The sequence below is a fragment of the Protopterus annectens genome, chromosome 5.part0, assembly GCF_019279795.1.
Source record: "Protopterus annectens isolate FY-2018-M chromosome 5.part0, PAN1.0, whole genome shotgun sequence".
Lineage (NCBI taxonomy): Eukaryota > Metazoa > Chordata > Ceratodontiformes > Protopteridae > Protopterus > Protopterus annectens.
In genome coordinates this window covers 414925938-414941500 of record NC_056735.1, presented here as the reverse complement: position 1 = coordinate 414941500, position 15563 = coordinate 414925938, and the positions used below count along the sequence as shown (strand labels likewise).

Genomic DNA, 15563 nt, shown 5'->3' with positions numbered 1-15563 from the left:
CTCAGCTTTGGTATTTCTCCCAAGTGTAATGACTGCAGCAGTGTAACACAATGAACATAGTACAGATGTTCATCGTGCATACAGCTGCAGTCATAACAGGTGGGTTCTCCTGCCGTCAGGCAGGTCCTCTGTCGGCCGAATTCCAAAGTCTAGGTCTGGCGTCGGTTGTTGCACTGACGTCAGGGAAGAAGCGACGACAGAGGTATAAAGGAACCAGCCGACGCCATTTTCTTCAGTCTTTCTTGCCGCGCGGTGCCCGAAGCAGAAGCAGTTGGCAAGTGCCGGTCGGCTAGCTCCTGAGATTACGAAAATTTGGAAACAGAAGTCTTCTTAAAAGCCAAGTACCCCGTTGGGGAAACTTTTCTTGCCTCAGACCGATGTCAGGCAAAGTTAATAATTGTATTTCTTGTGGGAAGCGAATACCACATAAGGATTTCCATTCCGTCTGTATACCTTGTTTAGGCCCAGACCACGACGTTTCGGTCTGTCGCTTTTGTGCTACATTCAACAAACACTAAAGCGTCAGGCGGTGTTCGCCCAGCATTATTTTGGGAAAGCATTTAACTATACTATGTCGTCGGATACTCCGACTCCGGTTTTGTCTAAAAAACGCAAAGGCAAGGACCGACACTAGGTCTGCGGCCTCTACCGACACCACGCCAAAGCAGACTACACGTGGTCTGGTTCTCAGCGAGGCGACTACGCAGCCCCTGACTACCTGTCTTTGACGGTGTCTCCTGTGCCCAAGGTCGCAGGCTCCTCGGCCCACACCCTGACCTACAGATACCGAAGCCACTCTTGGCATTGAAACGCAGAATGTGGACAGGTCCACCTCCACTCAAGTTGTCTTCAGACCTTACTCTTCTTATTCCATCAAAGCTTTCACAAAGTCTAAAGCAACCATGCACTCTAAGAGACTAGCTACACAGGGCCCATCTCCAGGCCCCATGCCTAAGAAACAGATGCTTAAAATGGCTGAGGATTTAATTACTCTTATCAGAGGTTCTCAGCCCCCTCTGGACAAAAGGCCTAGAGTGGAGGAAGATTCCCCCTCCTCTGATCAGGGCTTTATTATTTCAGAGCACTCTGATGAGCAGGAACAGTCTTACTCCCCTTTTGAAGACTCTGATGCGGAGGAGTCCATCCCTTCTGTATCCCCCCTGAGGATTACTCATTTGGGGAAACTTTGCATACCTTAAGGGAACACTTCCAGTGGGAAGGTCAGGATTATTCAGATTCCAAGAAAAGGCTCAGGGAATTTCTCTTGCTTCTTCAGCACAGGCCTCTGGCTATACCTCCTGTCTTGGACATTCTAGATGATGTTTACTCGGAGGCTTGCCTTAACCTGGATTCTCTACCTCCAGCTCCAGTTAAGCCTGATGGGTACTACAGGGTCCCTGACTCGCACCAGTTTCTATACAAAAGCCATGCTGCTGACCCAGAAACAATCTCACAGGGCCCCAAGGGAGTTAAGGCCTCCATTGCTAAAAATCCATTGCCTTCCGAGAGAGATTCCAGATCCTTAGAAAGGTGGGGAAAAAAGGTATATACCTCTGCCACCTTATCCATCAGGGCCTTAAACTGTCAGTTTCATATGCTAAAATACCAACAGTTTTTGTTATCACAATTGAAAAGTAAAATGTCACAATCTGAACAACCAGACTTGAAGGAGTTGCAGGATTTGATGCATAGTGCAGAACAAGTGGGTAAGCATACCTTACAATGTGTTTTTGATGCTCTAGAGGCCTCATGTAGAGCTGATGTTACAGGATCAGTCATACGTAGGCATGCCTGGCTCAAGGAACAAGCCTTGCCTGATCATGTCAAAGCTAAATTACTAGATGCCCCTCTTCAAAAGGATGTACTATTTGGTGCTAATGCTGAGGAGGTATTAAGGAAAATGGAGGAAAAGGCTAAATCAATGCAAACTGTGAAATAATTTCTACAGGTTCAACCCCCACGTTTTAGTAGAAATTGGCCTTCCAAAAACTGGTCCTTTCCTGCCACAGACAGACCCCAAAGAGGCAGATACAGGTGCCCGAGGGGCAGAGGACAACCCCAAGGATCGTATAGAGGCAGACAATGGCAAGCTCTTACACGAAGAGGTGGTGAAGACAACTCGCAATCTTTCAGAAAGCAAACCCAATGACTTTCCCCATTGCATGCCAACCAGGTCGCAAATGGCAGCCCCCTTAGGAGGAAAGCTGGCATTATTTTCAAAAAAATGGCATATTGTCACAAAGGACAAATGGATCCTGGACATTATAAACAGAGGCTACAAATTCCATTTTCACACACTTCCAAAAATGAGAGGCATGCCAAACCTGCCACACAATCAAAGGGCAGAGGCACAAAAACAAATTGCAGATCTCATAAACATGAAAGCTATTCAAGAGGCACCTACGCACGAACAAGGTCAAGGTTTTTATTCCAGGCTATTTCTGGTGCCAAGGAAGGGAAAAGATTGGAGACCTATTTTGGATCTATCTATCCATCCTAAACACATTTCTACTAGTACCAAAATTCAAGATACTCACTCTACAGCAACTTCTTCCCATGCCGGGCAAGGAGTCTTGGCTGGTAACATTGGACCTCAAGGAGGCATACCTGCATGTCCCAGTCGGACAAAATTGCAGAAGATACCTCAGATTTCTTGCAGGTTCAACCCATTATCAATTCTCTGCATTGCCCTTTGGCTTATCTACTGCGCCCAGAGTATTCACAAAATGCCTGGCATCAGTAATTGCCTACTGCAGACTTCAAGGGATACAAATATATCCCTATTTGGACGACTGCCTGATCCAAGCGGACAGCAAGCACATTCTTCTGAAACATCTGGCTTATGTAATAATGTTGAATTCCCTGGGATACACAGTCAACAAAAAGAAATCAAGGCCAATACCCTCACTGAAGATAATTTTCCTGGGTGCCAATTTGGACACAAACACCCAGATGGCCTACCTCACGGCAGAGAAGCAGGGGCAACTAACTCAATACTTCAGAACACTAGCAAATTGCACCAGGCTGACTGCAAGGAAAATCCTGCAGGCTCTGGGATTCATGGCATCTTGCATCTTACTAATCCCATGTGCAAAGCTCCATATGAGGAAACTACAATGGTACCTAAAAAACATATGGTCTCAACACAGCCACAGTTTGGAAACAATAATATCACTAATTCCATGTCTGCAAAAGGAATTTCTGTGGTGGGCTCAAGCTTGTCAAACACAGGTCTTCCATTCAGCAAGCCTCAAGCAAATCAAGTCATCACAACAGACGCCTCTGACTACGCCTGGGGGGGGCGCACATGACAGATAAGTGCATTCAGGGCAAGTGGTCCCAAAAAGAAAAGCACCTTCACATCAATCAAAAAGAAATGCTATTATAGCTTTCAAGGACCTTCTACAACCAGGTCAACTATTGATAAGAACGGACAACACCTCAATTATGTGGTACATAAACAAGCAGGGAGAAACACATTCTTACCCCCTACGCAGACTGGCCATGTCAATTTGAAACATGGCCATGGACCTGCCATGGACTTACAAATGGAACTACAAGCACAGTACTTGCCAGGCAAGGAAAACACGCTGGCAGACAACCTAAGCAGGAATATGACAGATCCACACGAATGGAAGTTGCATCCAAAAGTTTTTACAGAAATAATCCAAGAATGGGGAAGGCCAGACCTAGATCTCTTTGCTTCCCACAAAAATCATCAATTGACAAAATTCTGCTCAAGGGTCTTCCATCCAAAGGCCTGGAGAGTGGACGCTCTTTCAGTTGGACATCAATGACAGTTTATGCCTTCCCACCTCTTCCTCTGCTGCCCAAAGTTCTATTGAAGACCAGAGCAGACAGACCAAAGATGATCCTCATTGCTCCGGACTGGCCAAGGCAACACTGGTACCCACTCCTGAGGAGCCTGATGCATTCCCTACCATGGACCCTGCCTCTAATGCCTCTTCTGACTCTGCACAGCTTCAAAACTCTTCACAGTCAGCTAAAAACACTCAATCTAGCTGCATGGAAGATTCCTTAGCATCACAGCAGGCCCTACTCTCCAAGGAGGTGCAGGATGTCATTTTGGAGGCCAAGAAGGCCATCAACTAGAAAAGCTTACTCCGCAAAATGGAAACTTTTTGTGTCTGGAATGAGAAAGGGCCAGGATCCTGGAAAACTGAATTTACCTCAAAAATTACAATACTTGGCTGAACTGCTAAGCAGTGAACTTTCTTTCTCCTCCATCAAAATCCATGCCTCAGCCATTTCTGCAGAATAAAACACTGATCCACCTTTATTCTCTCAGCCTCTCAAGACAGTTCCTCAGAGGGGCTAAGAATTTGAGACCGCCAAGGAAGCAACCAATACCTGCTTGGGATCTTAATTTCATTCTGGAAAAACTGACCTTGCCTCCTTTTGAGCCAGCTGCCTCATCAGATTTGCAATATTTGTCCTGGAAAACAGCTTTCCTTCTGGCTATCACCTCAGCTCGTAGAGTTTCAGAACTACAGGCTCTCATGGCTGTCCAGCCTTTTATCATCTTCCATCAGGACAGAGTTTCCTTACGAACCAACACGTCCTTTATGCCTAAAGTGGTATCCAGGGTAGCTTTAAATCAGGCCATACATTTACCTACTTTTTATCATAATCCTCAAAACAAAGGGGAGAGATTACTACATTCCTTGGACATCCACAGACAACTGCGTTATTATTTGGACAGAACAAAGCCTTTTAGAAAATCAGAACAGCTCTTTATGGCCTATGCGGTAGGAGCTCAAGGAAAGCCAATTTCCAAACGGACAATCTCAAAATGGATAGCCCACTGCATATGCTTTTGCTATTCCTTTCATGGCAAAACTGTACCTACAGGCATCAGAACTCATTCCACCAGGGCCACAGCCACCTCTGCAGCCTTCCTCAGAGGAGTTCCTACCAAGGATATTTTGGAAGCAGCCACTTGGAGTTCTGTGCATACCTTCTCCGAGCACTACAACCTACCATTATACTCCAAATCTAGAGCAGGCTTTGCCACTGCAGTCTTGCAGGGCATTTTGGCTCCTCCTAGTTCCACCTAGTGCCTACCACCCCTTTCTTAGCTTTGGGATTCCACCCATCTGTTATGACTGCAGCTGTATGCACGATGAGCATAGTACAGTTTTGTGCCTACCATAAATGTAGATGTTAGAGTGCTAATACAGCTGCAGTCCAGGTTTCCCTCCCTCCTTCCCCTCTTGGGACAGGCCTATAGGCTAGCACATCCTCATACAACCTGATTGGGGTATTCATTTATGATGTATTTGCTTGCAACTACTGTATTTTGATTATATTGCACTGCATTATTACACAAATTTATGTATTGCCTTTCTTCTGGGGGCACCTGACATCTGGGGCAAGAAAAACTGAAGAAAATGGCGTCTTCTAGTTCCTTTATACCCCTGTCGCACTGACGTCAGGGAAGAAGGGACGACAACAGACGCCGGATCTAGACTTTGGAATTCGGCCGACCGAGGACCCGCCTGACTGCAGGAGAACCCATCTGTTATGACTGCAGCTGTATTAGCACTCTAACATCTACATTTATGGTAGGTACAAAACTGTGCTTTTTGTATCTACTATAAATGTAGATGTTCGAGTGTAAACACTGATGCAGTCCAGGTTACCCTCCCTCCTTCCCCTCTTACTTGCTGGTACGTACCTATGCCTTCTACCCTTTGCTACCTATGGGGAGTATTTGCTGGTAACTGAAAGTTGTTTGCTTTTCTTATGTATGTTTTATCGGCAATTTGAATTGCCTACCTATTTGGGGGCACCTGACATCTGGGGCAAGAAAAACTGAAGAAAATGGTGTCTGCTGCATCTTGTATACATGTCACACTGATTGGGAGGAGGCGACAGCTACTGACGCGGGACCAAGACTTTGGAACTCAGGCCGACTGGGGAACCGCCTGCCGGCAGGATAACCCAAGTGTAATGACTGCAGCAGTGTTTACACTCTACACTCTAACATCTACATTTATGGTAGGTACAAAACTGTACTTTACTAGGAGAGGAGAAAAGTTTAATAGTCAATGCGTGCAGTATATACACGCACTCTACAGTACCTTTTAATGTAATGTACGCAGATAAGACAGTATACATGAAATGGTGTTAAAATCGCAACACATTCATTTAGTTCACTTAAGTCAGCAGTCACTACGTTCTTATGAGCACCATTTGCTGGCTGTAAACCCCTGAGTAGCATTGTCGCTAATCAGTTATAATGCATTCAATTGGCAAACCTAGCAACAAATACCGTGCATGGACATTATTAAAATTAGCTAGTCTATGTAATCCAATCTTAAGTGTAGTAGGACTAGGCTGGGAGTGCACCTTGGTATTTAAATTAAACTGTATTGAAGTCTGCTGTTTAGGCCAGGCAGTACCTCTTTACTACAACGCTACTATCAGCTGTTGAATCTAACTACCCAAATTAACTGCCTGCAGTATATGAGCCGATTCCTTATGTAATTTAATATGGCTCTTGTTCGGCGGCTCCGTGTAGTGTAAGCAATGCTAATACATTCAAACAGTAAAAAAAAAGTAGCACCAGATGAACAGACGTTCACAAAAGCAAATATACAATATTCTCTGGCAGCAGTAAAATATTTTCAAGTCAGCTTATAGTATTGTACATTAATATTAAAGCTGAGCAAATGCATTAACCGAGATGTATAGTTACGAGATCTGGCAGCAGTGCACAGCCTTTCATATGTAATTAGCCAGGAGTAGTTGAGTTATCAAATTTCTTCATTAGCAGGAGTCAAAACAGCACATATTTAGTATTCTAGGTGAGGTAAAAACAAAACAGATTTATTTCTTTGAGAGCGTCTTTGAGAAGGATTAGAAGCTGCTAGTGAGGTTTAAAATGGCGCTCTCACTCTTAAACATTTTGGTAAGGGTTGGATTGGCTGGTTGATGTGGGGGAAGGGCTTAGCAGCCTGTATGCATTGTAGTGGCCACTCGTGGTGGACATGTGACCCTGTTAGTAGCTCTTTGGAGGGGCTGGTAACAATCGGGTAACTGAGTACATAATAATATAGATGATAGTAGATCTGGAGAGTCAGCTGTGCACCAAGTCAGCTGTGCCAAAGTGCAAGTAGGTTTAATAGGCTTTGTCAGGGCTGAGTATATAGTGCTCTGTGGGTCATAGAAGATGGTTATAAAGCAGGCTTGAGCATACAGTATAAGCTAACTATAAGGCAGTGCTGAGCATATAGTGTTCAAGGATTGTATAAATGTAACTAAGCAGTTGTTCCTCTTGACAAGACGCTTCCCTAGTAAAATCTTTACAAATTAGGCAGGCTGGCAGTAATTCGGTAGGAGTAGCAAGAAAAAAATATGGGCTTTGTCTTCGTCACAAAGCACTTTCAGTAGGAGTTTGAAGTCTTTCAGTCCCATGAATTAGGTGTCCGTGGTTGCTGTTGTGGGGTCCTTAGGATGGAAAAAAAAAAACCATACTGTGTGCTAGCTGTAAGGAAAGGTGTCCAGCAGGGAGGTAGCAAGGAAGGTTTGGTTATTTGGGAGTGTCTTATGCCAAGAAGGATTAGAAGCTGCTAGTGAGGTTTAAAAATGGCGCCCTCACACAAGTTAAAATTCCTCTCTTGAAAAACAGCCTTGCTTCTGGCCATCACTTCAGCTAGAAGAGTTTGAGCTACAAACACTCATAGCTGTAGAGCCCTTCATTTTCTATGCTGACAGGGTATCCCTCAGGACTAACCCATCCTTCATGCCTAAGGTGATGTCCAGTGTGGCTGTCAACCAATCCATTCATTTGCCCACCCACAAAACAAGGAGGAAAGGATTCTGCACTCTCTAGATGTGCACAGACTGCTCTGAGTGTATCTGGATATGATTAAATCGTTTATTTAAACTGAGCAATTGCTAGTCAGCTTGGCAGCAGGGGCAGCGGGCAAGGCCATATCCAAACATTCTCCAAATGGATAGCGCACTGCATCCATTTCTGCTACAAACAGCAAGGGAAACCACCTGCAAAGGGGGTCAGGACGCATTCTACCAGGGCAACCTCCACCTCTGCAGCTTTTCTCAGAGGGGTCCCCACCTGGGACATCTTGGATGCTGCAACATGGGCTTCTGTTCATACCTTCAAGTGTTACCACCTGCCTATCTTCTCCATATCCAGGGCAGGTTTTGCCACCAGAGTCTTGCAGGGCATCCTAGCCAGGCCCCAGTCTTTTTGACTGCCTCCTCCCTTTTCTTCAGCTTTGGGAATCAACTCAAGTGTGATGACTGCAGCAGTGAAACATGAAGAACATAGTACAGTTGTGTACACATAACATAAATGTCGATGTTAGAGTGTATTCACTGTTGCAGTCCTGGTTTCCCCACCCTCCACCCCCCTTGTCTCTCTCTTCCTATCTCCTTACAGGGAATTTTTGATATTTACTTTTTACTGGTGGTGTTCTTCCACCATATCCTTGCTCCCTATTTGGGGGCTTCTGACAGTTGGGGTAAGAAAAACTGATGCAATGGCATCGGCTGCCTGATTTTATACCACTGATGACCTGAAGTCAGTCCTGGAGTGACAGCAACCGACGCAGAAATACTAAGCCTCTGGTATTTGGGCAGACTGAGGCTACCCCTGGCAGGATAACCCAAGTGAGTGTGATGACTGCAACAGTGAATGCACTCTTAACATCTACATTTATGTTAAGTGTACACAATTGTACTTTCCAACCATAGCCATGTTTCCAAATCTCTCGTCTCCTGTCAAACACATTCTAATCTCTTCTTGTAAGGCTTCAAGGAAGGTATATGAAAGCAAATGGTAAAGTTTCTCCTTATGGGCTACTCATGACCATATTGACTCCTCTTCTGCTCCAGTTCCATTCTAGATTTCCTAGCAAAATTGTTGAATGACTGTGCTGCTGTAGCCACTATTAGAGTTCAGCTAGCAGTGATCTCTGATTTTCATTTAGGAGACTCCTGCTCTAATATGTCTCATGGACTATGCAAAGCTTTTCTTAAAGGTACCTTGTTAAGACCATCTATCAGAGACCCTCACCACCATGGGACTTAAGTTTCATCCTATCCCACACAGTTTTTCCTCCTTTTGAGCCTGCATCATCTTGCAAATTGAAATTTTGACACTGAAAACATTTTTCTTGATAGCATTCACCTCTTCTAGAAGGGTGTCAATTGCAAGCCTAGTTAATAAAGCCTCTTTGCTTATTTTTCCATTGGGACAGGGTGTTCTTGCAAACGAACCCTTTGCCCAAAGTAGCTAGAGTCAAATTTGAACCGAAGTATAGAATTATCAATTTTCTTCCCTAACTGAGAACAAAGCAGAATACATGTTACATCAACTGGATATGCATAAACCATTATTTCTTTTACTTGCACAGAATTGCAGAATTCCAAAAAGCCGATCAGTTTACTTTTCAGATTCAAAGAAAGGTTCCCCTGTCTATAAAGTTAGGCATTATAAATGGCGTTCAGACTGTAACATTTAACTGCGTCTCAAAATAAACATCTTCCAGAAAGAGTTGAAGCCCATTCTACAAGAGCCATTGCAACCTTCTCAGCTTTTCTAGCTAAACTATCAATTGACGCAATTTGTGCTGCAGCAGCATGGACTAAACCGCATACCTTCATCACTCATTACAAAGTTGATTTGGCCTCCAGGAATAGGACCTATTTTGGTTCCATGGTTCTGAGAAATATACTTCCTTGAGCCTCCCGAGATTCAATGAGCTGGGGACGTTGTCCCAACTTAGAATGAAGGCGAGACAGGACAACATCACAAAAGTTATGTACTCAACATAACGTTCCATGTGAATGGTCTACCTTTGCCTTCATTCTTACATCCTACCCTCCTTCCCCCTACTTCTCTCTTCTCTTACATTTGGATTACCTTGACCTCTGACCTTCATTAGCCTCTAATTTCTTCATTGAAATACTCAGCCTTATAATTAGGGCAAACAAGATCTCGAGAGGGTTCTAGTGCATGCTGGGATAGGGTTTTAGCTACGAGCTGGCAGAGCCTCTAGCTTGAAAATTAAAAGCAGAAACGGATCTGAGGATCGGATCCGAACCCAGCCTAGTAAGAATGAAGGCTAAAATGGGCAGCACACATGGAACATTCTGGTGAGTACATACTTTCTTTTGTGTTCCACCTTAGTTTTCAGGTTCATAATTTTTCAAAACTAATATGTCTGAGTATCTTTTGTCTACTTTATGTAATATGGTATAAGCCTTCCAAATTATGACATCATCCAATGTAATAGAAGTGATTAATTCTCCATTTGTGGTGAGTAAGACTATAATTAAATGTGCTTATGATGCAGTAAATGATTCTAGGGCTGCATCTTGTAGAACAGGAAATGGAAGACATGCTTGGATTAGACCACATCCGTTTCTTGATTATAACACACATGCTCCTATGGATAAGGGCTTTCTAGTTGGTAATTCCTCTGCCGACTTTCTTTTAAAATTTAGTCTGATAAACTAATGCTGGGAATTAATCAATTCTTACCTCAGATTGCCGATGTTAAGGGTAGCTAGACTACCAGATACTACCTACCATCCCAGGACCTTTTTTTTTGCAAACCTCTCAAATCTGGCCAGGGATCATCATCCCAAAAAGAAAGAAAAAAACTTTAGACTATACTTGCTCTTCTTTTCCCTCATCACCCCACCTTCCTATAATTCCTAGTCTTTTTCCCTACGTCTTCCTACATGGCAGTCAGTAACCATATACTTTTTGTGTGGTAAGCATTATGAAACATGAATACAAGCTCCACTGAGTATCCCATCCCTTCTGTATCTTATTCCTCAAATCATTTTAGAATGTCAGAGCCAGGGCCTTCACAGCAGTGGGGACGAGGCTTTTACTCAAGTTTATTGATTTATTTATTTTTAAAGGTTTTTAGGAGCGGAGTGATGGAATGTGGATGGCCATTGTAGCCCTGTCTAACCAAAACACTTTCCTGTTGGTCAGAAATTCTGTGTTTCTATGCATCTCCATTCACAAAAATTGTTTGATATCAAAATCAGCACAGTCTTTCAAGTGTTAATTTGGCTGCTGTTTACATTTGAACACTTAAAAGCATTGCCTTTTTTTTGCCTAGAGAAGAGCATTTTGTGATGGTGTTTTAAGTGCTAGCGATAGAGAAGTACTGCCCAGATATCTGTGACCTGCCCCCCCACCACTGTGCCACCAGAAGGATGGCGGTGTCTTAAATTTCCTAATGCATTATCTGCAGGAAGGTTCTATACACATTATGTAGGTCTTGTAGGTTCATGGCAAGCTACTACAGTCATTCCAGTAGTCTATTTGCATTGTAGTCAGTACAATTCCCACTACATTTTTCGCTTATCTGTAAGGGACGGAGTAAACTGGGGTGAATTTGTCTATCCCCATCTACTCATTGAGGTTCTTTTTTTGAAGACCTGGGGAACTGCTTTGTTTAATGTGGAGAGGAAGCGTATTCCATGGCTAGGGGACTCTTAAAGAGATCTTCTGAAGAACATTAGAAAACCAGAGTAGTGGTTTGCATTGATCAAACCCTCCTGTAAGGAAGTCCTTTAGAAATGGCACTTTGGGTTGTGTTGCATGCTTATCTTCTGCTGACAAAATGTCCATTTACCTCTTAGTTGGATAGTGGGGGAGGGGCAAATCCTACCCTGGGGAAGCATTCCAGGCTACATAAGTATTGCCGTTCTCCCAGTTTTACTTGCTGGTGCATACTACAGATTAACCCAGACCTAGGGAGCAGCCCTTTTGAGTCGTGTTTATATCATAACATCGACAGGTTAGATTGTCAAATGCTGAATCAGACACCTAAGCGTCGAATGCTTAAAATAGTGAACGGCCACATCATCCAATTCTTTCCTCTGTAAATTCTGGTGGCTGTCAGTAAACTGAATAAACTCAAACATAGTGGGGGGCTTCACCCCTACGCCCCTCTAACTAAATATACCAACCATGAGATCGCTGTACATTGGGGAAAGGGCAAATCCCCATTAACAGCCACGCTAATTCTTTCCCGAGGAAAGAATTCGATGATGTGGCTGTTTACTGCTGTAAGCATTCAACTCTTGGTTGTCGATTAAGCATTCGACAACCTAAGCTGTCGACAATTCAATAGGAACCCTTTGAGTCACTTGGCTGTAGTTTGGTGGTCAAGCTTTGAGATGAATATTTGAGTTTAGTCTAGTCCTGTGGCCAAATTTACCAGAAAGTCCACTGAGTAATATTGCTCCAGGTCTTTTGGTTCAAATCTGACTTAAGGTAGGCGAGTAAGTTTGGTAGGACCTGTCCAAGGAAGTGTGGGATCTTGCTCTTGGAAGCATATTTATGTACTACACCTGTTGCAGGAGCTTTTTTGAGTGCTGGTTCCCATTCAGCCCATACTTGGCATTCACCCATCTCATTGTCAAACCCACTCCTGTCAGCTCTGTACAGACTTGCCCTGATAGCTAGTGACTGTGTGTGTGTGTTGGTGTGTGTGTGTGTTGGTGTGTGTGTGTGTTGGTGTGTGTGTGTTGGTGTGTGTGTGTGTTGGTGTGTGTGTGTTGGTGTGTGTGTGTGTGTGTGTGTGTGTGTGTGTTGGGGTGTGTGTGTGTGTGTGTGTGTGTTGGGTGTGTGTGTGTTGGGGTGTGTGTGTGTGTGTTGGGGTGTGTGTGTGTGTGTTGGGGTGTGTGTGTGTGTGTGTGTGTTGGGGTGTGTGTGTGTGTGTGTCTATGTGTGTGTGTGTGTGTGTGTGTGTGTGTGTGTGTGTGTGTGTGGGAGTATGTGTTGTGTGTGTGTGTGTGTGTTGGTGTGTGTGTGTGTGTGTTGTGTGTGTGTGTGTGTGTGTTGGTGTGTGTGTGTGTGTGTGTGTTGGGGTGTGTGTGTGTGTGTGTGTTGGGGTGTGTGTGTGTGTGTTGGTGTGTGTTGGTGTGTGTTGGTGTGTGTGTGCGCGCGCTGGTGTGTGTGTGCGCGCTGGTGTGTGTGTGTGCGCGCGCTGGTGTGTGTGTGCGCGCGCGCTGGTGTGTGTGTGTGCGCGCGCGCTGGTGTGCTTGTGTGTGTGTGTGTGTGTGTGTGTGTGTGTGTACGCGCTGGTGCATTGCAGGGGTGGGTGGGGGTGTGTGTGAATGAGAGCTGAGACCTTTTATTTGAGACAGATTAATCCTTCTCTATTGTACAGATTTCCTTTGGATGACTACCATATTAGAGAAACCCTGAGGCTTGTGAAATATTTTACAGTTTGGACTGTGGGCTCTCATCTCTTTACTCAAATGTATTTTAGTGTGGGCATCTGGGATTATTCTCTTTGCATATCGGTAGTCATCAGAGATGTGTTTTTACAACTTTTAAACACCTGCATTCAGTTCCTGCTGCTCCTAAGCAGTCATAAGCTGATTGTAAGCCCTTCTACTTGAACATATTTACATCATGACCTCTTGTACATACTGACTCCTTCATGATCCCCTCTCTAGCACAGCATTCAGAAATCTCATTTTCTCTGTCTTGGCTGTCCATGTTGTGTAATGGAGCAGGCTTTGAAAAAGCAGTCCTTCAATCTTTAATCCTGGTTTAAGGAAGAAGGGATTGAGATTGGGTCATTCAGTGTATGCTTCCATGTCAGCAACAGTTACATTTTCATTGTGCTGACACTAACTGTGGCAGCAGGTTCAGCTGTTTGCCTGCAAATGATGGTTGATTGAGGCTTTATTTAAGGAGGAACTCTGTAAGAATTTATGAAGTTTATTATTGCTGCACCTTTCAAGGTGAAGGTTCTGTATGTCCTGCCTTGTCAGGATCTGGATGGCAGTTTGAAGAGAAACGAGCATTTGGAAAGATCTTGATGAGCTCTGTATCCTTTTTGGAAGAAGCTTTATGGTAGACCGAGGGGAAACACTGACAAGTTTGTCATCTTGGATGCCAACTAGGTTTCCTGTGGTAGGGGAGAAGAAGCAGATCTTAAGTTTGTTCCATCTTGGATTGCCATCAGCGAGTATCAGTTGTAAGAGACGGTCATGAAGAGCTGCACTTGGGAATTCTGTATTCTTCATGAGTGAGACTAAGGTAAAGCTGTCATCAAAGAGCTGTTTGGGGTAGACTGGGACTGTATGTTGCTATGGGGGAAAACCATGGATGCTACCTGTACCTTTTTTCATTCAGAAGGAGTGGGTAGTTTGTCTCATCCTGGACCGCTGTCTTTAGCATCTAGTTTGTTAGGTTCTGAATTGCAACTGGTGAGTCATCCATGTTTTTTCTTCCAAAAGATGCTATGTTGATGTTGCTGCACTTTACCTCCATGCCTCTCTTTGATCTGCACTTGGTTCCTTTTCTTGCTCTGACTGGGTTCAGCTTTGGTAAAGGTCTCTTATTTGACTTAGTTCTGTACCCACAGTGTGTGTGTTTGTGGCCAGAGGCTTGCAAGGTAGAGAGCTCCATGTCTCTCCTTTCTTGGATGGTTGCAGTGTGTGGGGGCGAATACAAACTTGTAGAATTATTGTTTGATCTTTCCTTACAGGTTTTCCAGTCATTGGAGTTGAATCAGAAGCTTATTAGAAGGCCAAGGCAGTTAGGAACTTGTCAGTCTGTGTGAGTTCATGCTGGATAGTCCAATCCCTGACCCTTCTCACTTTGCTAGCTGTATGGGCTTAGTAGTGCCTTTTTTGTCTGAGGGTATGCATGCTGCATTAAATTGAGATGGCAGTGGCTGCAGATTTCTTAAATTGTAAAATTTCATGGCAGCATACCTTGTGACATATCCATGTACATCTTGGGTGAGTGCATTTTTAACTGGTACCATGTGGTAGGTTTTATCACATTATATATTGGGTCGACAGATACTGAGATTTCAGATGTTCCTTGTGTTTTTGTTTTGTTGTCCAGAAAATATAACTTCACTGAAAGACAATAAAATGTGGTTAGTGTTGTCCAGGTGAGCACTGCGTGCTTCCTTGGGAAGTAGATGTTTTTATATTAGCCTGTCCATAGTGCTAGGGCACACAACCTTCTAGATTCACCCATTGGATGTTCCACCATTTACCACAGTGAACCGAGTTCAGTTTAAGAAGTGTCTGTTCTTTTTGGGAAACTTATCCCACAGGATTCTTCTCTTGTTAGTCATCTGTTTTCCTGATGTATGCTATATTCTCAGACATGCAGTAGTTTGATGTAGATTTTTTGCTTTTGTGTTGTCATAGTTAACTTTGTTTTAATCCAGTTTGATTAAATACATTTGTTTTAAAAAGCCTGATTCCCATTATGTATTTTCTGTTGTGACCTGTACAAAACAAGTTGCTGTTTTGAGAGAATGAAAGATGGAGATGGAGAGTTGGTGTGTGGTGCTCTAAATTTCTGTGGGTGTGAAAGTGATATAAAATTTGACATGTTTTAGTTTATTTGGAAAAAATGTAATGCTTCCTTGCAGTTTTATTCTGTCTTGAATGATAATCTTGGATTTGTCTCTTTCCTTTAGCATTGTCTGCATACCAGAGGTACTACAGTTTACAATCCGATTACTGGAAGGTTTGTATAGTTTCTTTTATGAAAATTAATTTGCTGC

At 43.6% G+C, this 15563-nt stretch overlaps 1 protein-coding gene across 1 annotated transcript in view; it reads left to right on the top strand.

The window, feature by feature from the left end:
- The window catches only part of KDM6A (lysine demethylase 6A), a gene marked incomplete in the record, with an annotated part of 3528619 nt that overhangs the window by 591583 nt on the left and 2921473 nt on the right, over positions 1-15563 (top strand). Inside the window, 1 exon segment of the mRNA XM_044072373.1 lies at positions 15477-15526. Within this exon segment, the coding sequence (XP_043928308.1) occupies positions 15477-15526 (50 nt within the window).